We start from the raw sequence: 24481 nt of genomic DNA, 5'->3' as shown, positions 1-24481 counted from the left end.
TACCATGGTATCTGGTCTTAAAGAGGCACTCCCCTTCACCTGGCACACCTCTCAATTGAAATACTTAGGGACTACCATTACCAGGGATCTTTCACGTCTCTTCGACTCCAACTTTACTCCTCTCCTAACAAAGCTTCGGGCAGACCTCCAGTCCTGGACTTCCAAGTCTTTCTCTTGGTTAGAAAAAAACAACACTGATCCAGGCGCTAATTAATTAATCATAATACTTGATTTTTAATTTATAATATACTTTAAGCTGCAACCTCCGTCCAGCTGTATCTGTGTTCGTACAGCAAAAATTGATTATAAGGTAGGGAGCTCTCTTGCTCTCCCTCCTCATCAACCAAAGAACTACACAAGAAAAATAAATGACTGATTGCGCTGTCTCCCCAGGTGCGTATATGAATAAAGACACGTTTAAAATCACCTCTCTGGTTTTTATTTTGGTTCAAAAATTATATATCTCACACATGAAAATATATTAAAAAACTCAATATGCATGCATATTCATTAAGAGCTCATTCTAAAACTATAACACTATTTCTCTGTTTAAGCATCCAGTACTCAGACCTGTTGTTAAGAACAGTTATTTGTTCCACTGATATAATGTGAATAAAACGTAACTTGTATTCCCACGGCAATAAGTGGTGTTTTTCCAAATATAATGGAACTCAGTCCTCTACATATAGACACAGTTCCTGTTCATATACTGGGCATAGTCCATAAACTGAAGGTTTAATGACTGGTATAAGCCGCTTACCGCCGTATCCGTGAACATAGACGTGCTGGGGAGATCCTCGCTGTGCACAGCAGAAGTGTTTACTCTCCCTTTCCCCGTCTGTCCTCCGTGGTAGTAGCGGTACTAGATGGTCTCTATCCCTCGGCGTACTGGGGCCGCTTGTATGCGGACGCTTGCAGAGCAGACTCTCCACCTGGCTGGCCGCGTCTCCTCTGATTGCGGATCAGCTTGGGCGGCAGGTGTATGAAGTCTCGTTGGTTGTCGTAAGCTCCCAGTCCGGCAGGGTAGATCCAAAAGTTGGGTTGTCACTCAGCAGGGTGAACAGCAATTTCTAACGCGTTTCGCACACAGGTGCTTTTTCAAAGAGTGATGTACTTTCTATTCCCAAAACTTTATATACCTGACCACCCTGATTAATCGTTTTTCCTATTGGTCCAGGTCAAATCACAGGTGTATTGTATCATTAGCATTCTGCTTTGTACTGCTCAATTTGGCCTGATTGCTGCACCTAAAACCCTTATCATTAATATCAACCATATTAAAAATACATACATATACTATACTTACACACATATCTATCAAGGAGAGATGTAATTAATTCTAATTGTTTATATACCGAGATTCAAACAATAAAATAAAATTACAAATACAGTAATTTATGTATCATAATTCTGGCTCACCCAGGTTTTGAACTCTAGACCTCACTCACGGTAAACCAATACTCTACCCATTAGCCTAATGGATGTTCACAATTTCTTTTGGAATATTCCTCACTATATAGTGTAACTTAACTCCTCTTTCGTTACATTCGTTATTCAACATTTCATACATATCGGAGCGTTCCTAACTTAATAAACAAACACTTTTTATTATTAAGACAGACATTCTATAATCAACATCCCATACAGTATTCTAACCGGGCCTCACACATAGCCATAATATATATTTGACTAGTTTAACTCTGTTATATATTAATTTTTAGCCAGATTGTCCGCGAAACATTATTCCCTTTAGTGTATACGCATCATGTGGTCTATTTCGACCAGACTCATTATCCATCAAAAGTACAAATTATTAATCTTGTATCTTAATAGACACAGAAAATCTTTTTCTAAAAATAAGGTAAATACAACGGAACCAGTTTATATATACTTATGGATAGGTATACCCAACACATATATCTATCCCACTAGGGGATTGAACTACAGATTGAGGGGCAGATTTATTAAGCTCGGTGAAGTGATAAAGTGGAAGGTGATAAAGTATCAGCCAATCAGATCCTAACTGCCATGTCACAGGCTGGGTTTGAAAAATGTCAGTTAGGAGCTGACTGGCTGGTCCTTTATCACCTCCCAATTTATCACTTCACCAAGCTTAATAAATCTGCCCCTGAGTCTTCTGTAGACTTCTACCTTAACTACTCTACTACGGCATCTCATGCATTTGATATGACTTTCTCTTTAATCTATATTTTGTATGGTAATTATTTTTATTACTCTTCCTGAAGCCAGGCTATCTCCTTTCAAAAGACTGACTGATTTCAACTCCACTTTTATATACGTTAGAATGATCTTGGTTCAAGTCTACAGATTGTGATTGTGTTATTGTGATTATGTTGTCAGCACATTCAACTATGTAAAGAACAAAGTATTTAATAAGAATATTTCATTCATTCAGATCTAGGATGTGTTATTTTAGTGTTCCCTTTATTTTTTTGAGCAGTGTATATATATATATATATATATATATATATATATATATATATATACAGTATATCATGCCACTTCAGGATTTTTAAATGCAGACTTTACTTTCTCAATATTTTGGAATCAACTGTGACCCGTCATCAGGATAAATGTACACAGGTATTTTGGTTTGTACAGTATATTTAGCCTGACAGTTGGGAATGGTTGACCCTGTGATGTTGGGAAAGTACAGCCTGCATTTAAAAATACTTATGTACCATGCAGTGATTCACCTGTTCAGTATATATACATCTGTACATATACTGTACATAGACATACATATAGCATACATACTGTATATACATAGCATCAGTGACGTGCGGCGAGGTCAGGGCCTGGGGAGGCACTGCAGCTAAACTCGCCCCCCCCCCCCCAAAAAAAAAAAAAAAAAAAGTGCAGTCCCCCCACACCACTAAAACCAGCACCAGGCAGAACCAGCCAGGGGGGATAATGCCATAGCAGGGGAGACACTCAGTGTGGGGTCCCCCTGCCATGCCATTAAACACCCCCCAAACCAGTCAGCCCAGGGCTGGAATTCCTCGGAAAGTGGGGTCCCCAAAAAATCAAAATGGGGTCCCCCCTCCCGAGCAACAACCAGCACTGGGCTGATAGCCCAGTGCTATGCCCCGCACCCCTGGTGGCGGTGGGTGCGGGGTTCATTGTATGTTCTGTTCTTTACAGGTGGCCTACAGATCCCAGCAAGCCTGCCCCAGCATGCTGGCACTTGGAGAACCACAAGTGCCAGCATGCCCGAACATAAAGGGCCCGCTGGCACCTGTAGTCCACCTGCAAAGAATAGTAATATTGTTCTTTACAGGTGGCCTACAGGTCCCAGCAAGCCTGCCCCAGCATGCTGGCACTTGGAGAACCACAAGTGCCAGCATGCCCGGACATAAAGGGCCCGCTGGCACCTGTAGTCCACCTGTAAAGAAAACATAAAAAAAAAAAACACAACACATTCTTTAAAAAATTCTTTATTAAACTGGGTCTTCACCTGGGGGCAGCGGCCTTTAAGCTCTTTTGCATGGCCGCCGCCTTCCCAGGGCTTCCGGCGTCTTCACCTGGGAGGGCGCCACCTCCCCAGGGCTTCTGGGGTCTTCCTCCGGCGTCTTCACCTGGTGGGCGGCGGCTGCTAAGCTCTTTTGCATAGCCGCCGCCCATCCAGGACTTCCACGACGTCTTCACCTGGGAGGCGGCGGCCTTTAAGCTCTTTTGCATGGCCGCCGCCTTCCCAGGACTTCCAGCATCTTCACCTGGTGGGCGGCGGCTGCTAAGCTCTTTTGCATAGCCGCCGCCCATCCAGGACTTCCACGGCGTCTTCAGGAGCTCTTCTCCGCTCCTCCTCCGCCGTCGGACTGACAGCCGCTGCCTCGCGCTGACTTATATAAGTCAGCGGGAGGGGGCGGGGCGATGACGCGGCGAGCCATGATTGGCTCGCGGCGGCCATCTTGAATTTAAAAAATGACGCTGAGGCGCCATTTTTGAAATGGGTACCGCTTCCGCTGCCAAAACTCTGCTACAGCCGCCGCTACCGCCGCCCGCCTCTCCGCATCCCGTACCTCCGCATCCCGTACCTCCGCCGCCCGGCCCGCCGCTTCCCGTACCTCCGCCGCCGCACCTCCGCAGGTACCGATGCCGCCCCATACAGTGATTGACAGCGGATCCAGTGACGGATCCGCTGGCCAATCACTGTGGCCTCACTCACAGGGACGTGCTTTCATAGGTTGAAAGCACGTCCCTGTAGGAAAGCGGCACCACTAATGGTGCCGCTTTCCCATGTTATTTCAATGGGCTTTTCCAGCCCATTGCTAGGGCCCGCCTGTGCCCGCCCCCCGCTCCCCATACTTTTCCTAATCACTACGGGAGGCACCACGATCGGTGCCTCCCAAAGTGATTTGAACATATATAATGATAGGTAAAATAATAAAGAAGATACTTATGTGTCATAAGTATCTTCTTTGTATTATTTTACTCATTAATGACAGGGGAGGCACTGCCTCCCCTGCCTCCCCTGACTGCACGTCCCTGCATAGCATATACATTACATACACATAACAGACACACACATATCTCACATACACATACAGACTATCTCTCCTCTACTGAGTCCCGGATTTAAGAGGCACCTGGCTGCTGCAGAGTCCGTGGGAGCGTCGGAGGCAGCCATTCACAGCTTTGCCCCTCCACCGATTCCAATACACCGGCTCATCCAGCTCCCTCAATGCGGAATCTGCCTGAGAGGAGCTCAGCAGCACGCTGCTACTGCAGCTCCACCTACAGGCAACCAGCGGTCACTAACTCCCCGCAGCGGCAAATTGGCAGTGGTAAACAGAGACCCAGGAGCTGGCGGCTGTGGCAGCGCTCCTGAGTCACTTGCATAGGTGGTGGCGAAGGCGGAAGACAGGCTGCAGCGCTGGAGGGACTCGGAGTGACTGCCTGAGTCCCTTGCAGAGGCGGTGCGGAAGTCAGGAGGCAGCGGGAGACAGGCCGCAGCACCGGCAGGACACATGGTATTGTAATTAATGCCTGGCGGTAGCGGGCGTGCGGGGGATGCAGATGGTGCGCCTTCAGCGCATTTGCGCTGTGGGCAACGCACCATCGGCACATAGGTAGTTACGGCTCTGCAAAGTCAGCCCTAGGCATAGGTAAACTAGGCAATTGCCTAGGGCATTTGATATGCCTAGGGGCACCAGTACCTTCTGCTGATTAAAATTATATGCGGCATGCCTATATTCTGTGTGTAGCATTTAATATGCAGATACAGCCACAGTCTCACACAGTATATAGGCATGCTGCATATCAGTTTAATCACCAGAAGCTGCTTGTGCATCCTAGCCACATAGCAATGCAAATAAGATGTATTTTGATCAAACAAAGGCGACAGACGTTAGCAGAGCTGTCAGCTGACTCACGCCAGGCATCTCCTGCTACATGGCGTATTGAGGCAAGATGTATGAGGACACATCTGTATCCAAGCAGAGGCAGAGGTCACAGTGTGAGTACTGTGTGTGTATGGGTGGGTTGGTTGTGCAGTAGTGTTCAGCATAAGGGGCATTATGCGTGTCGTGTATAAATGCATTAATAATGTGCAACAAATGTGTAAGGTTCACTAAGGGTACTATGTGTGTCATGTGTATAAGGGCATTACTAATGTGCGGCATATGTGTAAGGGACATTATGTGTATAAGGGCATTAATAATGTGCGGCATATGTGTAAGGGCACTATGTCATTATGTATATAAGGGCATTACTAATGTGCAGCATATGTGTAAGGGACATTATGTGTATAAGGGCATTAATAATGTGCGGCATATGTGTAAGGGACATTATGTGTATAAGGGCATTAATAATTTGTGTCATATGTGTAAGGGACATTATTTGTATAAGGGCATTAATAATTTGCGGCATATGTGTAAGGGACATTATGTGTATAAGGGCATTAATGTGATGCATATGTGTAAGGGACATTATGTGTATAAGGGCATTAATAATGTGCAGCATATATTTAAGGGACATTATGTATATAAGGGCATTAATGTGTGGCATATGTGTAAGGGCACTATGTCATTATGTATAAGGGCATTACTAATGTGCAGCATATGTGTAAGGGACATTATGTGTATAAGGGCATTAATAATGTGCGGCATATGTGTAAGGGACATTATGTGTATAAGGGCATTAATAATGTGCGGCATATGTGTAAGGAACATTATGTGTATAAGAGCATTAATAATGTGTGTCATATGTGTAAGGGGCATTACTGTGTGGTGTAAAGTATAGAAAGGGCACTACTGTGTGGTCTAATGTGAATAAAGAGCAATATGGGGAGGTGTAATGTGAATAAGGAGCAATTCAGTGTGATGTACAGTAATCTGAATAAGGGCAACTACTGTGAGGAGTAACGTTTATAAGGTAAAGTGGTACTATTCTGTGATGTAACGTGAATAAGGGACACTATCGCATGATAAAATGTGAATATATATGATGGGGGTACTATTGTGTGGCCATGCCCCTTGCCAGCAAAAACACACCCATTTTTGGGCTGTGTGCCGAATGTGTGCACTTTTCCTATTTAAAATATAGGGGGTAGGAACACCAAAGTAAGTACTGCTATGGGTGAGGGGTGATGGTACTGGGAAAGGGGTGCAGGGTCATATGCGGAACTAGCAGTGGTTCTAGGAGGCACTAGCCAAAATCTTGCCTAGGGCATCATATTGGTTAGGGCCGGCTCTGATATATAGTGTGATGAAAGCCCTGATAAAGTTATAAATGGAAGACATGTTAGTCCCAGGTTTCTGGCCGATATGATTTAAACCCCCAGGAAAATGTCTTTTTCTGCAGACTTGATTAGAGTTTGGGTTTTAGTAAAAGCTGTTTAAGGGTTCCTGGGGGTATGGATGGAGAGAGAGGGCAGGCTCCGTCCATGAAAACCATTTCATGTCTTCACCCTGAGAACAGGCTAATTAGTACCTGCGCCTGTAAGAGGCTGTACTGCACAATAAACTAGGTATGGCTAGATTGCAGGAAAACCCTAAACTGGTGTACTGTTTTCTGGCTGTTGTGTGTTTGGGAGTACCCCTCTTCTCCAGGAGAGGGCGCTCCTACCTTGATCTCCTCAATATATATATAAATACATGGAAAATATGGAAAGTTAGTTGATGTGGGAGGAGCAGGGTCTCCAGCAGCACAGAGTATATCAGGAGATGAGTGATGTGTCAGTGAGGACATGGCTGCATGTGACAGGGGCAGTGACATGATGTGAGGAGGGGAATGGAGGCAGCAGGAAGCCACAGACTAAGAGTTATATAGTGGGAGAAGCAGGGTCCCCAGCAGCACAGAGTATATCAGGAGATGAGTGATGTGTCAGTGAGGACAGGGCTGCATGTGACAGGGGCAGTGACATGATGTGAGGAGGGGAATGGAGGCAGCAGGAAGCCACAGACTGAGAGTTATATAGTGGGAGGAGCAGGGTCCCCAGCAGCACAGAGTATATCAGGAGATGAGTGATGTGACAGTGAGGACAGGACTGCTTGTGACAGGAGCAGTGACATTATTCTAATATCTAGAATCTGATTGGTTACTATGGGCAACACATCCATTTTATCTTATTAGTTTTAGTAAATCTACCCTTTTGAGTTGTTAAACAAATACTTTGTAAGTTTAGTAACACTGAATAATGAATACACAGATACAATTGACAAAATGGATTGGAAATTAAAACCAGAACATAAATATTTTCAAATGCAAACTTTTATTGGGAATGAAATACATTACAAAGTATAGATTACTTTCTGGGGTTACCCTGAAGTGAAAATCATGTCTCTGTGGGGTACAGGGAATTAAGGTACTGCTAGATAAATAGCAATGTGTGGAGATCAGATCAGGAGGCGCACGCTGCGTTCGCACAGGAGCAGGCGGTGTGGGCTTCAACAACATCTGAGATGTCTTCAGATTTGTCTAAGCTGACTTGTTTCTCGGCCAGGTCCAGAGAAGCTCCTAGAAGGGGAAGAGCAAAGTAATGAGTACTCTGAGTATTGCTGTGGAAGCAGCAGGAAGTTCTGTACACACAAAATGGCTTCTCTGTCAGATACTAAAATGGCTGCCATGTATCCACATTGCAACGAGGATACACTGAGACTGGCATATTATAACGTAATAAGTATAAAAGGCATGTAATGGCCACTATAATATGAAATGCTAAACTGGTAAATGTTATTTCATTTTGCTGCATATATTTCCCGATGTTGTGCCAAAACAAAGAATTGTTTTTTAGGTAACTTTTCCATTTATGTTGAACAAGAACCTTCACTCTTAATTAATGAGATGTGTTCTCACCAGAAGGCAGGCAGTGGAAACCAGTTGTTACTTCAGTGGTTGTAACTGGGGAACATCCTTTGGCGCAACGTAAAACGGGGTGCACAGAGTAACACTTGGCGCTCTCACCATCAATGTCTTTCTCGATTTTTACCAGAGAATGTTGAACGCTGCAACCTTGGAGGAATACAAAGACAATAAGGGAATGAGAGGTCTTATCTCCGGTGTCCAACACTCGGCCATTGTTACCGCAACTTTGGGATAGGGCCTCAGTAACGTAACATCTCCTGACAGAGGTATCTATGACTAAAGACCTCTTGGCCTCTGAGTCGCAAATGTAGAAATGGACATAATACTTTATATTAATCAGCTGGATTAGTTAAGGACATATAACAGTAGACACTCCTTACCTTCAGCACATGACTGGGCAGGCAGAATCCAAGCATGGAGATGGCTCCTTTCATCCTTAGCCAGAGAACCATCTGGCCTCTTGAACGCTTGTATTGTCTCATCGTCATTGTGCCCACAGACGCCGCATGTCTTGCCCTTCATCCAGAGCGCTGGCACCACCTGGCAACGCACATTGGTGGGTACATTCCATTATAATTTGCTGTATGGTGCTATCTTATCTGATATCTTTGTAGGTGTAAGAAATAGGGAAATGTTTCCATAACATCAGACTTGGGATATAGTGAAAGATTAAATATACCTGAACGGTTGCTCCATCGTAGCTTAGTGTCTCGATACCGTATTCCTGCGCTAAGACGGATATGCCGCTTTCTGTCTTGTGAATCTCCACTGCAGGCTCTACAAAGGAAAGCACAACCCGTGTATTACTCTCTACCTTGTGTGTTCCCTGATGATATGTGTACAGAGATGGGAGCACCTACCACCAAATGACCGGTATGGAAGCTGATCCTCCAACAGAGCAACGCCATTGATTATCATCTCTGGAGACTGATTCTTATAAGACATGAAAATGTCACTGTGCGAGAAGAAACACAACACGTTTTACTGGTTAGCTGCTGTATTGTAATGTTATTTGCTGAATGTTTATGTCGTATTAGGTCATTAGTCAGTTTGTCTGAACATCGTATCAGGTTTCTGCAATTAACGAGGGAAAATGCAGAATCTAAAATGGGGAAATTCCAAATGTAAAAAAAGAATATTATAGTATAATAGAAACACGGGGGAACAATGTAAATTATAATTTTTTGGATACGTAGGATTTTCATGGGCATTACTTCTGCTACATCCCATTTGGCATTGTTGCTATAAGAATAGAATGTTTATAATATACAAAACACAGTATACGTTAATCCTGCCCTAGCATAGTCTCCAAATTATACTCTGCAATAAGTATGTGGTTTCAATGGTTTGAATCTTGATTGCATCTAATGATTAGAAAAGCAACTGTAATACTGTGTTTTCCAGTCTTCTGGATAATATATCCCTGCTGGCTTACAAACGCATGCAACGTTTCCCTAAACATCCCAGCATCCATCAAAGTTTTCCTTGTCAATATTCCATCTGATCTATGGGTTATGGAATTTAAACTTAAAGCCCCAGCATTCACCGATAGTTAGCAAGGTTTTGCCGACTAGCCACGGCACGTTTACCGATACATAGCAAGGCTTTGCCGACAAGTCATGGTGGCCGGACACTTCAGCCTCTTGCAGATCCTGTACTTACTAGTGGCCAAGTTTAATGTTAATATCTTTATGTTCTGGGTTCAGCTTGGACTTTCTCATCATCACCATAAATTTCAGCTCGTCGCTGCAGTCCTGAGCCAGGATGTGGTAGCAGTGTTCCGGCATGGCGTAAGCTAGACTCACGCCGTCAAAGGTTGTAATTTTGCTGGCGGTGACCTTGCATTCGCCTGTCAAGAAATAAGTGCCATTTTTATGAAATATAGCATCGCTAAAGAAATCTGTTTCTCTTTTGTATATTCTAAGTCCATCGTCCAACCTTGCAAAGACTCCAAGAGATATTGGGGAGCTTCAGCAAGTACGTTCCATGTTGGTGCCTGTTGGATTTCATTTTGCGCCATGCGTCGGTCTGGGATTGGGAAGGGGAGTCTGAGAGCTCTGTAGAACATTGTCAGCTGTAGCCGTGAAGTGATAAAAATACATTATTATAACTCTGCAAAAGAAACTTGCTTGTTACTTTATAAAGGCTTTAACAAAATATAGAAGTTAATTTACCCGTGGTATCTGGACAATAACGTCAACGGTGCGTGGGGAACTCAGGGACACTATCAGTTTGGCTTGATGTTGGTCATTCTTCTTGTACTTCTCGGAGAACCCAGCCAAGTACGCCACTCCTGGGATGAATTCTGAAACACTGGAGCAAATGACGGATCATTAACACACATCCACATCACGCTACAGGGCAATCTACTGACGAGGAAAGCTTACTATGCAGCGGCAGACTTCAGTTTGGATGGGACTTTTGGCCAGTTTACAGCAACTTTCCATGCAGGCTGGTTGGCCAGGTGACCGGTTTCAGCTTTAGCAATGATCTTGTAATCCTGGCAATTCTGTCCCCACCTCAGACTGGCCTAAATTAGTGAGAATAATAAGATGTTAGGTCTTATGGGGCTGGAACATGTCAGAGACATATATTGGCTGATGCAGAGGAGAAGGCTTTGACGTACCTCAGCTTTATGACCGCTCAGAACCTCAGCGTTGAGACATGCTCTCCATCTGCTTGACTTGGTGAAATCCACAATGTAGGCCTGGATATGGGGCTTGGCGTTAAAGTAGTTGGTATAGACAATGAGCTGGTATCCTTGACGTGTGTTGTCATTCCTGATGGCTCGGACAGTCACGACGAATGTTGGGGGATTGTTGTCGCCCATGAATCTTCCCTAGAAGAGCAAAAGGACCTTATTAAATGAGGTCCAAGAAAATGACTAGAGCTTAGCTCCAATCTTTGCTGGCACATCGTCTACCTTGTGAGTAGCTCTGGATTCGCTGCTGCTACTGGACGAAGAGCTTGACGATGAAGAGGATGACTGTGGCTTGGTGGCAGTCTAGTAAATAAAATAGGTCAGATTAGCGCACTGATCCGTGCTAATGCATCAGCCTGTTAGATATCCCCTTGCGGGGGCTGCCCTGTCCGTCAATGAAGGCTTAACAACCATGCACGTGGCTCTCACTAGGAGACATACTGTAACAAATTTCTTCACCATTCTGTGAAAGGATGAAGAAAAGAAAGAGTCGGCCACACCGGTCGCTCCACGTGAAATTCCACCACAGTTCCGCTCAACTCTACCCTCACCGGTACAGAATCACCCCATAGATGGACACTTACCCTCTGTCCCTTTACTGGCGTGAAGCGAAGGTTATAAAATTGTCTCTGTCTCTGAAAGTAAAAAAGAGAGTTTCATGGATATATAGATACAAGTATGTCAAATATAACAGTATATGTCATCGTCATGCAATAAATATATATTTGTGTATAGGTACCTACCCTGTCTCTGGGTGACTCTTCATTGCTGCTGCTGCTGCTGCTGCTGCTGCTGCTGCTCTTCTTGCCGTGTTGCTTTGTTTGATCCTTTTGCTGTTGCCTGTTCTTGCTGCCTCTAGCAGAGCTGCTGCTGTCGCTGCTGCTGTCGCTGCTGCTGCTGTCGCTGCTGCTGCTGCTGTCGCTGCTGCTGCTGCTGCTGCTGCTGCTGCTGCTGCTGCTGCTGGAGCTATCTCTTCCCATAGTTCCCTTGTTCTGAGCGTCTCTCTGTTTGTTTCTCTGGTCCTGTCTGTTGCTGCTGCTGCTGCTTGACTGACTACTTTCATTTGAAGATGAGGAAGAGGAAGATGAGGAGGAGGAGGATGAGGAAGAGCTGGAAGACGACGAGGATGATGATGATGATAAATCACGCTTCAGTGTGGTTTCTACACCATCTGCAACCAGTGCCTTGTGTCCGTATTTCTTTTTATCATTAGCTTTTTTGTGTTGTTGTTTCTTCTGCTTCTGGCTCAGACTTCGGTTCCTGGCCTGCTCGTGAATAAGAAAGAATACATGTTATATTAAGCCACAAGTGGTATGGAAAATCAGTAGTACACATTCCGCTTTCCCAGTACTCACTGCAAAGTCATCTATTCCCAGGATTGTCCTAAGCCTCTTCTTGACCTCAGTTTCCTCAAGCTGGTCTTCTTCGTTCTCCTCTACAGCAACCAGAGCAATTACCTTTGAGGCTGCTTTGGGTCCATAGGTTATCTCGACTTGTATTTTCTCTATAGCTCCATCGGCATGAGCTGTAAGGGTACATACGCCAGGAGTCAGACACTGAGAAACGCCACCTCCCTCTACAAAGCTGTTATAAAGGGACTAGAACCACCAACCTGGTTTCATTGTGATTGTGGTCTCATGGTCTCCCACCACTTGATAAAGTAAAGAATGTCTGCGGGAACCAGCATTGCGGGATTCGTAATGGAGACAAAGATGGATTGGAAGCTTGGAGATTTTAAAACAGTAGTTGAACAACTGAGCTTTTGAATATTGTTGATGTTGGACGTTGGCAAGACCCACATATTTCTTGGACCCAATTTCTGAAGAATCATCCTACAAATAATAGGAGAAGAAAATGATGATGGGCGTATATGGGCTTATGTAACTTCTTCCCTGAGTTCTACTGAATTCTATGTTGGTTACCATCATGCTGGCTCCTTCGGTGGAAGCCCTCCCAGTGGCCTCAAAGCGCTTCCTCAGTATGTCTTGACTAACTGATTTTGGTACAATTAGAGTCTTCTTAGCTGCATCCAGATCTTCAACGTTTCTTGAGACGGCGTATGTTTGTGCTCTACAGGAATTGTACAAGAAGAAAGTAATCCACAGCTTTTTGCTACACCATATTGGAATTACCACATGTCCCTTTATTTCTCAAACACGCTTCCTCTTAATACTTCAACTGACAGAAAGTATTTTGTAGGTACTGGTACCATATTCATACTATTCCATTCTTTCCCACTTTTTTATGGCCTGCACCAATATTCAGCCAATCAGATCGCAAGGAACGAATGACTCACTACGGCATGAGGAATGCAGCCCACCAATTGCATCACTGAAGTGCTTCATGCCTTGGTGATGTAACCGGTTCCCGGTGGATTAATAGGCTGCATTCTCAGGACTGCTGCTTCAACTCATTTCATGCCCGTCTCCACCCTCTTTGTACGAGACAGCCGCACTCTACAACTTTCCGTTAGCAGAAAATAAAAATACCTGATTTGCAGAAGTTCCTCCTCTTGCTGGCAGGGTTGTGATTCAATTTTAATATTGTTATTCTTCATATCCATATGGGCCGCGAATTTTGCTGGGATGTTTGCAAGTGTCCTGCCGTGAAACTCAATTCCACTCTGGATTAAGGGCGTGTTAATTCCCATGGTTGAAATCACATGAACCAGTGCACTGTAATTAAAATGAAGACAGCGGGAGATTGCTGTTAATGTATTCCTTTATTTCCAATTAGCTTTACCCCATCAGTCCTGTAACCAGTGTTATTAGGCGTGGGACGGATGTGCCATGATAACATTGCTCTCACCTAGGACTGACATCTGCATTGATCTGTATCTGAGACTCTAAGAGCTGAGCGAGATGGAAGTCTGGCGAGTAGGATGGAGTCATTTTTATGTCAACTGCGGTAAAGAACGAATAAAATTGGTGAATACAGCGCACACGCATTACAGGGCTTGACAAGTTCAACTTTGCATTCAGGTCTACATACTATTGACAGGGGAACTGGCCACAGCAGTGGTGTACCAGCTGAACTCCATGGGTAAACCAAGAGTGGTTGGCACGATGTGACGAGCCTCGACGGCCATGATGGCACGGGCATATTGGCCGACTAATCCGTTCAAAAGTTTGTTGATGATATTCTTCACTGAGATGTGTCTTTCTGCCGGCTCGTTCAATGTCTGAAGAGAACAGAACAATGCCGACATAAGTAAAAATACAAGCGTAGGCTCAAATACAGCCACCGGTCATGATAAATGGAGGGATCTACTTACCCGAGTTAAAGTCTGAATTGTTTCCTTGTTGATTTCATCAAAGTAGAGCTCCTGGCCGAAGACTTTGACATATCCCGATAACAATGGGGTCTGGGATGGCTGGCCTCTGAATCCCTTTAGCTGCGGAGAGAGACTCAGTTACAAGCGCACTGGCAGATGGGGATTCCGGGCTGCAATGGGGAGTAGAGAAATATCTCACCAGTTTCACCAGTTGGCTGATCTTCTTATGCATGGGTAAATCGGCGAACTGGATGTTTTGCTTCCTGAGAATCTGTTCTATTCCTTCTGCTCTTACAGCGACCTATCGGGATTAAGGACGTATTTCCTGTCAGTCTCATATATCACGTTTTGCTGAGTTCAGATAAATGATTATAAACAGTACAGTGTGATGCACAGTACTACTTCTCATGTTTAATAGTCACCGTGTAATAATCAGATTGTATGTGTGTAAAACTATATTGCAAGGGAGTATTTCCAATGCAATCAAATTGTATTACATATAGTGCAAAATGTGTGTACGTGATTTTTAAATGTATTAATTATATTATTGTGTTGCTACTGTTTAATTGAAAAAGCATTTGTTGGAAGACAACAGAAAAGGTTACAAAAATTACATTTTGTTACTGATTATTGAAAAACAGATTTTTATTATTGTCTGATTCACAAGTGATATATGCTAATTGTTTTCACATGCATTTATGGTTTGGCAACTTTACGAAATTGTTAGATTGGCCTTTTATTTTTTTATTTTTGTTAGCAATAATTAAGAGGTTATCTCTTTCTAGACCTGAAAGTTTCCTTATTTAAGTTATTAATTAAATGAATCTGTTATATTTACCTCTACTGCGTCGCCCTCTGCTCCTCCCACGTACGCTCTCACTTTAGCCATCAAGAAGACAGGGAACATTGTGCTTGCACTGTTCATGATGTAGAGTTTTGCTGCAGCACCGGCCATCAAAGAGTCTTGCATGGGAAAGGAACGTTTAGTACATTGACACAGTGCATATTGTCCCACTTATGGTACCAATGGCTTCCCGCATACTTACATCTGTATGTGTCTAAACGGATGACCTTACTGTAGCGATATCCTAGGCTATCAATATTTGGATTGAACAGTTTCAGAGCAACATTGCAAGCGGCAGCCCTGGAGGAAACACAGTGTTGTTAGTTATGGTGACAGGTCCACGTTATATTGGCATTTCATATGATTCTGGTTGAGTGCATAAACTGCATTGATGGCACTCTGGCAACTGTACATGCTAGTATGGTTCTGACTGTGCCCAATACTTACAGTGGCTCCAGCTGGGGTATACTGCTCTTAGCCAAAGCCTTCATCTGAGAGTAGACAAAGCTGGCCAGTTGTAGGTTGGTTTTGCTCTCCCGAACAGCCACATTGGCAATGTTGGTAATCATTGCAAGGTTGGGTTTGGTCTCAAATAAGGCCAGAACTGCCATCATTCTCTCCTCAGTACGGGCATCGTTGTTTAGGTAGATTTGCAGTAAGATATCTTGAACCTACAATGCACAATATTTACAATTACAGCTCTCTAAGAAAGAAATGTCTGCTCCTAAAAGGATCTGTAACGTATTTTACCTTGCGGCTGTCCTCCTTGGCTATGTTCCTCAGAGCCATAATGGCATCAACCCTGATCCTCACTGGAAGTTGAAGTGAAGCGGAGGAAAATCCCATTAGAAATTTCTGAATCCTCTTGATGCTTTCAGGCTGTCCGGCGTTACCTAGAGCCTTCAATGCTAGTGCCATGTCCTCTTCATGGACCTTCTGGAGGGCTTCAGCTGCTAAGTCGTGGAGTGGCTAGAAAAGGAGATAAAGTATGTCATAATAATAACAGCCTATCGGATCTCTCTCTAGGAATTCTGCAGAGAAAAGCTCATAAGCTTTTATTAGGCAATGCCATCTGTAAACGGCTTTGCCTATCGGGTACAAGCTCTGGAACGTTTTACATCTTGGAGCTTGATACATCTGGGGAATGCGGTTAAACTTCCAATAATGGCAGATCTCACAAAATAGCTGCCCTAGCGTGATTAAACCTCATTGATGTCACTGGATTCTAGTGCAGTGGTAGGGTGCCTTCTCATGAATATTAGCTGATCTCACAAAATGGCTGCCCTAGCTAGGAAAAACCTCAGTGATGTCACTGGATCCTAGTGCAATGGTAGGCCGCTTTTTCATGAATATTGGCCGATCTCCCAAAATGGCTGCCCCTGCTAGGGTAAACCTCAGTGATGTCACTGGATCCTAGTGCAGTGATAGGCTGCCTTCTCATGAGTTTTGGTCAATCTCATAAAATAGCTGCAGGTGACTGACTCAGTTTCATACTATCTACTTAATATCTCTGAATATGTTGTTTCCTCTATACACGAACATGGCACTAGCTTTATGTTAATGGATCACTCACCTCCAGAGCTGACTCAGGACAAGTGGACAAGTGAGAGCAGTATTTCTTCACCAAAGAACCGTATGCGAGGATGACAACTTTGTTCAGTGTAGGGTTCTTCTGAATTCTGGAATCTTGTAATATTTCCTAAAAATAAAAGTAAATTGCCCATTGATGACCAAAATTCCAGCTAATTGGTTGGCGTGTCTCATTTTTTGTGGTATGTGTGTATTTTAAATATTTCTTTTCTTATCGCAGACTAGTACATTTGTCATTTTGATTGTAAAGTTGCTGTAAAGTCTGATTTAAGTAACGACTTTAGGGATTGATGAGGGCAGAATAAGCAAGTCCCTAGAAACACTCACAAGAGCAATCTGCAGTGTCCGCTGGTTGCCTCTGGCGTTGTGCAAAAGAAGGGAAAGCAATGTGACTGCCTCTACGCTGGACACTTCCGTGTTACGAATAATTTGATGGGCGAACTTCATGCAGTCCGAAGTGCCGCTCATAGGGAGTGCTTGCAGGATCCAAGATCTAGGGCACAGAGGTATCACAGTCAGTAATTCACAGTAACTGCCAAAATGCACAAAATAAATAACAATCTAAGGGAATATTTATATATTTTCCATTAACTCCTTAGGAATAGCATAATGGACCTCCATCAACCTATCATCAACTAGCATTTATGTCTAAGGAAATTCAGACAATGAAAGCAGATGTCTGGTGCTTTGGCTGAAGTTAGGGTCTAACCCTTATTGGCATAATATTTTATCCTCCATCTCTAGTCTCTATTGGTGGCATCACCAGTGTTTGGGTGGCAGTGCCTGTTTCGGTGGTTCTGCTAGCAAAGAAAAGAGCATAGGACTGAAAAGACTTTATGCTCTTAAGCCATGGAAACTTTAGTGAAAGCTCCTTTTATGACAGGTGGTCAAGACTAGAGTAGAGTTTGACTAGACAAGTGGCTGCAATCTACAGGAAGATAGAACATGGCTGGTTGTTTGGTCAGTCTTGGCCATGGCTGCCAACCAAGGCAGATACTTCCTCTGAGATCTCTGACTCTCTTCTCTGTAAGCGCTATGTGGACTCAGATTCCCCCTAAGGAAATCAGGTGGACATAAATCACACCACCCAGCCACCCGTCAGGGCTTCCTAGGATGCCAAAAAGTTTTTCACATTTATATATTTGATGTTATTTTACATTGAGTTTGCCCAGTCGACCTAATATGGATAATACCTAAAGCCTGGGCCCTTGAGGTGCCTTGAGGACCACGTTTGAGAACCTCTGACCTATAGTAACTAATCAGATGTCAGTTTTTTAGCAGCCTAGTGTAGGCATACTAATGAAAGCTGCTTGGTTTGTCATAGGTTACACATATCATTGTTTTATAAGTAAGCTCCAATGTGACAATAAAATACTTTGTAGTGACAGCCTCAGATTTCATGCAGATAGTCCTATTTCATACATTTACTATCAGGGTATACTTAGCAAATAGTTAGGCACCACCAACCTGTATTTGGATTTTGTGGCATACTGCTTCCAAATGGTCTGCAGGACGTCAGCGGTTGCATGGCGCATGAGCTGAACCAGCTGCATGAATTTCTGCGAGACGTCCTTGTGGATCTTTTCCTGGTTGTTCTGTACCAGGTGCTGCAGAAGCTCCACCAACTGATGGGAGCAAACAACAGAGTTTTTGCCTGATTATCAGCATGAGAGCAGTAATAGGATACTGTCTGGTGTGGTGTATGCCCTGGCTGGACATCCCTTTCTGGCGTGGTGTATACTATAGCTGGACATCACTTTCTGGCGTGGTGTATACTATAGCTGGACATCCCTTTCTGGTGTGGTGTATAATATGGATGGACAACACTTTCTGGCGTGGTGTATACTATAGCTGGACATCCCTTTCTGGCGTGGTGCATACTATAGCTGGACATACCTTTCTGGTGTGGTGTATAATATGGCTGGACAACACTTTTTGGTGTGGTGCATACTATAGCTGGACATCCCTTTCTGGTGTGGTGTATAATATGGCTGACAACATTTTCTGGTGCGGTGTATACCCTGGCTGGACAACCCTTTCTGGTGGGGTGTATATCATGGTTGGACAAAATTTTCTGGTGTGGTGTATACTATAGCTGGACATCCCTTTCTGGTGTGGTGTATACTATGGCTGGATGACCCTTTTTGGTTTTGTGCATACTATAGACGGACCTGGCTGAGGACCACACTGAGCAGATAAAACACTACAGATGCCACGGGGGGGGGGGGGGGGGGGGGGGGGGCAACATAAACTCAATTTTTGGTCCCACCACTGGATGGTCCTGCATTTTAATGACTGTATTAGTAATTTCATCTTGATAACTCCGCAATCTACCATATCAGCAGATCCATAGCCAGATCTTATCGCACAATAGTCTCAAGCTTGGTGGAACTGTACTGATGACGCTAGGGTAGAATGGAAGCCTTGATGGGATGTGGGCTGTCCTGAAGTAAATATGGGTGTGGTTGTGTGGAAGTGGGAGGGGTTTGGTTGGGAAAAGGTGTGGCTAGTTTTTGCACTTGGTAGGTATACCTGGGGATTATGGGGGAGCTGTGTATATATATGTAAACTTTTTCCAGACCGCAGTACCTGTGACTCGAGACTCTTGGGCTTTACTAGGACAAAAGGAACTTGGTATATTTCATCTCCAAAGTTGTAATGGATGTTCCCGCGGCTCTGGAGCTGAACCTGAGGGGGGTTTTGCTGGTAGCTCTTGGTTCCTGTCCAGGTAAGTATTTGCCTGAAAGAGAAGAAACGTTAGAAGTCTTCTTATTCTGATGGTAGGTTTTGACTGTGATATAAATGTCCAGGACATAACAGCTCCCAACCATCGCTGTGTTATAGCGGCTTTCTAGTAGACAGTTTAGTTGTCTGGCCACCCCCACTCACTGTGTGGCAGGACCGGCCCATCAAGCCCTTGGCCAGAAGTGCCAGATGGCCAGTCCGGGCCTGGAGGTATGTATTATATTACGCTGAAAAATGAATTTCCCAGCTTTAGACATTAAGGAGTGTAATAAGTAGGAGACGTCTACAGGTCACTATTAGAATGTAGAACAAATAAACTGTGAGTTTTTTTAATTTCTAACGACATTACTCACTTGGCTTCTGTGACGGCACCACCGTTACGCTCATGGAATGGAGAGTAGTGGATGATCTCTTCAGATGTCACCTGCATGATAACGGTGCTGTGTTCTCGGCTTCTTATCTTGTAGGTGTAGGTTGCAGCATCACGTATGTTCTGGTGCATCTAGAGCATACAACAAATGTAGTGAGTTGTTCACAGGGTTTTCTTGTGATCCGTAAAACTTTCACACAAACTAGAATCTACCTGTTTGCAGGATGAGCAGTGTTCCAGGAAAGCCATTCCGATGTTCTTCGATACTTTATCTTGGCAGTTATTGTAATCGATGGACTTTACAAGAACCATCTGTTCTCCTTTCTTGCTTTCCTGAATCACGTACCTGGTGTGACAGACTCCCCCGATGCCGGACTGTGGGGTTAGGATTAGATAGATTAATGAGTGTACAACATGCCTGAAAACCTAAATGGTTTTAAAGAACGGTCAAGACCATGCGATGGAATCATCACAAACCTCCTGCAGGTCATAAACATTCTGCGACTTCTTGATGTTGACGTGGAACAAGCTGAGGATGCCTTTGTACAAGTTGACCACAGTTTCGGAGACATCATTGGAGGCAAGGATATTGCCGATTCTTCCATTGTGATATTCAAACTTGATGGGCTTCACAAACTGCTCGGCGATCGCCTGGCTCAGCTTGGAGGAACGTGTGAAAGGGTCTTTTGGCCATGCACCATTGATTTCTTTTATGTTGAGAGATTGGACCTAAAAGAGACAAACATTGCGGTAGATCAGACAGCTAATATCACTTTCCCAGCCGCTAGAAACCTAGCCGGGTTCTTGTTCAGTTCTTCAACTAAGAAGTTCATCTCGCCTAAACTGGAGAATATCTGGAATGGAAGCCATTTTAAATAAATGGTCAAAATTAACATGTACCGTAGCCCACCAGGACAGGGGCCAAGTAGACCTCTGATGATGGAAATGAATGGGGGGGGGGGGGGGGGGGGGAGTTGGATGACAAGGAGAAAAGGCTGTCTTTTAAATAAAGAGTGCCAAAGAGATAAAGTGGGGAGAGATAAAGTACCAGCCAATCAGCTCCTAACTGCCATGTTACAGGCTGTGTTTGAAAAATGTCAGGAGCTGATTGGTCGGTACTTTATCACTCTCCACTTTCTCTCTCTTCAAGGTTTGATAAATCTGGACCTTAGTGCTAAAGTATGATAACACTCTGTGGAGAGAGATTCACGTTCTTCTTTTTACCTTCAGAAGGAACATTCTCTGGGCATAGGGACTGATCTCCAGCTTGCAGGCTATGTTAATTCCAGCACGGACAAATTCATTTTCTGGAAACCCGGTCATCACAAATGCCTCATAGTCATAAAGTGTTACTTTATTCGGACTGAACGTAAGATCTATGGAAGACAGAGGACACCAATTATGAGCAGGTGACAGCGTTAAAGATCTACACTGACTGAACATAGTAAAGTTGTGGGGCTCAAAGCGCAGATAGCGTACAGAACAATAGTAGCATTCTACATGACAGGGTATACCTGAAAGCACAGAACAGGTATCTAGGTCAGTGTAGAAGGTGTAATGATTTACATTCCTGCCTCATAGCACTGAGGTCATAGGTTCGATTCCCACCATGGCCCTAACTGTGTGGAGTTTGTATATTCTCCCTACGCTTTAGGGAGTTTCTTCCCACAATCCAAAAATATACAGGTAGGCTCCCAACAAAATTAACCCTAGCGTGTAAGTACATGTGGAAGGGAATATAGATTGTAAGCTCCACTGGGGCAGGGAATGATGTGTGTGGCCAAATATTCTCTGTAAAGGAAGACCATTCCCCCGTATCTACAGAACAGAGATATTGTGTAGAAAATGTTATAATAGTTGGGTGATAACTATTTAAATTAATTTGCTATAGTCATCATAGCTAATTATTAAATATATACAGCCCAGAAGTCTGCTAGTAGCCAGCTATTTCAGAAACTGTGTCTTTTATTGTATTAAAGAATATTGCTGATTATAGTAGATTTGTGGTATATTGCCCGTGTATTAGATATTCACACAGAACAGTAGTTCTGCACTGTATAAAATACTCTTCATTATATTATATCCTTTATTTTCTTATTTATAAAAAAGCTGTGATGGAACGTTAGTAAATTGGTAACATATTACATATATGCACTAATTATTAATACGTAATAAACAGCCTACATGTGACGTATAGCGCTTACCTATATTGCCTTCTTCTGCGCCTGGTAAAAAAAATAAAAAAAATAAAATGTTAACATGTTAGATATACAACGAACAAGGAAAATGTAAAATAAAAATTCTCAGTTTCTATAAAACTGCAATAGTGATAAATTCCTATAATATCAGAAGTGATAGATTATTATAATATAAGAAGTGATAGATTATTATAATATAAGAAGTGCTAGATTATTATAAGAAGTGCTAGATTATTATAATATAAGAAGTGCTAGATTATTATAATATCAGAAGTGATAGATTATTATAATATAAGAAGTGATAGATTATTATAAGAAGTGCTAGATTATTATAATATAAGAAGTGCTAGATTATTATAATATCAGAAGTGATAGATTATTATAAGAAGTGATAGAATATTATAATATAAGAAGTGATAGATTATTATAAGAAATGCTAGATTATTATAATATAAGAAGTGCTAGATTATTATAATATCAGAAGTGATAGATTATTATAAGAAGTGATAGAATATTATAATATAAGAAGTGATAGATTATTATAATATAAGAAGTGATAGATTTTTATAATATAAGAAGTGATAGAATATTATAAGAAGTGATAGATTATTATAAGAAGTGATAGATTATTATAATATAAGAAGTGACAGATTATTATAAGAAGTGATAGAATATTATAATATAAGAAGTGACAGATTATTATAATATAAGAAGTGATAGATTATCATAATATAAGAATTGACAGATTATTATAATATAAGAAGTGATAGATTATTATAATATAAGAAGTGACAGATTATTATAATATAAGAAGTGATAGATTATTATAAGAAGTGATAGATTATTCATAATATAAGAAGTGACAGATTATTATAATATAAGAAGTGCTAGATTATTATAATATCAGAAGTTATAGATTATTATAATATCAGAAGTGATAGATTATTATAATATAAGAAGTGATAGATTAGTATAATATAAGAAGTGATAGATTATTATAAGAAGTGATAGATTATTATAATATAAGAAGTGACAGATTATTATAATATAAGAAGTGCTAGATTATTATAATATCAGAAGTGATAGATTATTATAATATCAGAAGTGATAGATTATTATAATTTAAGAAGTGATAGATTAGTATAATATAAGAAGTGATAGATTATTATAAGAAGTGATAGATTATTATAAGAAGTGATAGATTAGTATAATATAAGAGGTGATAGATTATTATAAAAAGCGATAGATTATTATAAGAAGTGATAGATTAGTATAATATCAGAAGTGATAGATTATTATAATATAAGAAGTGATAGATTAGTATAATATAAGAAGTGATAGATTATTATAAGAAGTGATAGATTATTATAAGAAGTGATAGATTAGTATAATATAAGAAGTGATAGATTATTATAAGAAGTGATAGAGTATTATAAGAAGTGATAGATTAGTATAATATAAGAAGTGATAGATTATTATAAGAAGTGATAGATTATTATAATATCAGAAGTGACAGATTAGTATAATATAAGAAGTGATAGATTATTATAAGAAGTGATAGATTATTATAATATGTATAATAATGTCTCACCCGCCAGTGCGAGCACCAGTACTAGGATGATTCCCCTCATGGTGATGGTGAATGTCTGACTGAGGACCAGGGAACGTATTTATAGCAAATCCTCTGGCAAACAGCACATTGTGAACACATCATTTTGGCACAATTATTGGGTCCTTATCGGGTTTGGCAGAAATCTCCTGAATCAACCATTAACTTTACACCGAAATAACGGGACACCCGGCTGGATCTGTAATAACAATACTGATCTATAATGATATATTTGTGTCACATGTATATTTATATCTTTCTATATGGGGAGGAATACATTATGTATGTAGCGTAGTTTCCATATTACAGGTTGAGTCTCCCCTATCCAAAATGCTCGGGACCAGAGGTATTTTGGATATCGGATTTTTCCGTATTTTGGAATAATTGCATACCATAATGAGATATCATGATGATGGGACCTAAATCTAAGCACAGAATGCATTTATGTTTCATATACACCTTATACACACAGCCTGAAGGTCATTTTAGCCAATATTTTTTATAACTTTGTGCATTAAACAAAGTGTGTCTATATTCACACAATTCATTTATGTTTCATATACACCTTATACACAGCCTGAAGGTCATTTAATACAATATTTTTAATAACTTTGTGTATTAAACAAAGTTTGTGTACATTGAGGCATCAGAAAACAAAGGTTTCACTATCTAACTTTCACTCAAAAAAGTCCGTATTTCGGAATATTCCGTATTTCGGATATTTGGATATGGGATACTCAACCTGTATATTGTATTTATGTTGGAGGATAGTAATAGTTGATTTAGATAAGGTCCAGGTTACATGAAACTTTGCCCCGGTCA

At 42.0% G+C, this 24481-nt stretch overlaps 1 protein-coding gene across 1 annotated transcript; it reads right to left on the bottom strand.

Moving 5' to 3' along the window:
- Positions 1-7716: 7716 nt before the first annotated feature.
- LOC134957243 (vitellogenin-A2-like) lies at positions 7717-23727 on the bottom strand. The gene is made up of 35 exons (XM_063938956.1): positions 23642-23727; positions 22057-22077; positions 21077-21228; positions 20330-20581; positions 20066-20227; positions 19836-19984; positions 19327-19477; positions 18205-18362; positions 17065-17230; positions 16721-16846; positions 15898-16116; positions 15595-15818; positions 15350-15447; positions 15142-15266; positions 14503-14604; positions 14304-14423; positions 14021-14210; positions 13838-13931; positions 13519-13704; positions 12952-13099; positions 12642-12861; positions 12385-12554; positions 11773-12294; positions 11614-11664; positions 11252-11332; positions 10955-11167; positions 10716-10858; positions 10503-10641; positions 10267-10402; positions 9991-10177; positions 9189-9283; positions 9008-9105; positions 8709-8868; positions 8320-8475; positions 7717-7980 (listed from the first exon to the last, which is right to left on the bottom strand). The coding sequence occupies exons 1-35, from the start codon at positions 23679-23681 to the stop codon at positions 7865-7867; spliced, it is 5370 nt and encodes a 1789-aa protein (XP_063795026.1). The 5' UTR covers positions 23682-23727; the 3' UTR covers positions 7717-7864.
- Between the last annotated feature and the right edge of the window lie 754 nt (positions 23728-24481).

Source organism: Pseudophryne corroboree, chromosome 9 (assembly GCF_028390025.1).
Source record: "Pseudophryne corroboree isolate aPseCor3 chromosome 9, aPseCor3.hap2, whole genome shotgun sequence".
Lineage (NCBI taxonomy): Eukaryota > Metazoa > Chordata > Amphibia > Anura > Myobatrachidae > Pseudophryne > Pseudophryne corroboree.
This window is presented reverse-complemented; position numbering and strand designations above follow the sequence as displayed.

Excerpts from the sequence above, each read along its gene's own strand:
- LOC134957243 (XM_063938956.1), bottom strand. The coding sequence starts at position 23,681 with ATGAGGGGAATCATCCTAGTACTGGTGCTCGCACTGGCGG. Across the intron at positions 22,078-23,641 it reads ACTGGTGCTCGCACTGGCGG|GCGCAGAAGAAGGCAATATA; the intron begins GTGAGACATTAT and ends TTTTTTTACCAG. Across the intron at positions 20,582-21,076 it reads AGAGAATGTTCCTTCTGAAG|GTCCAATCTCTCAACATAAA; the intron begins GTAAAAAGAAGA and ends TGTCTCTTTTAG.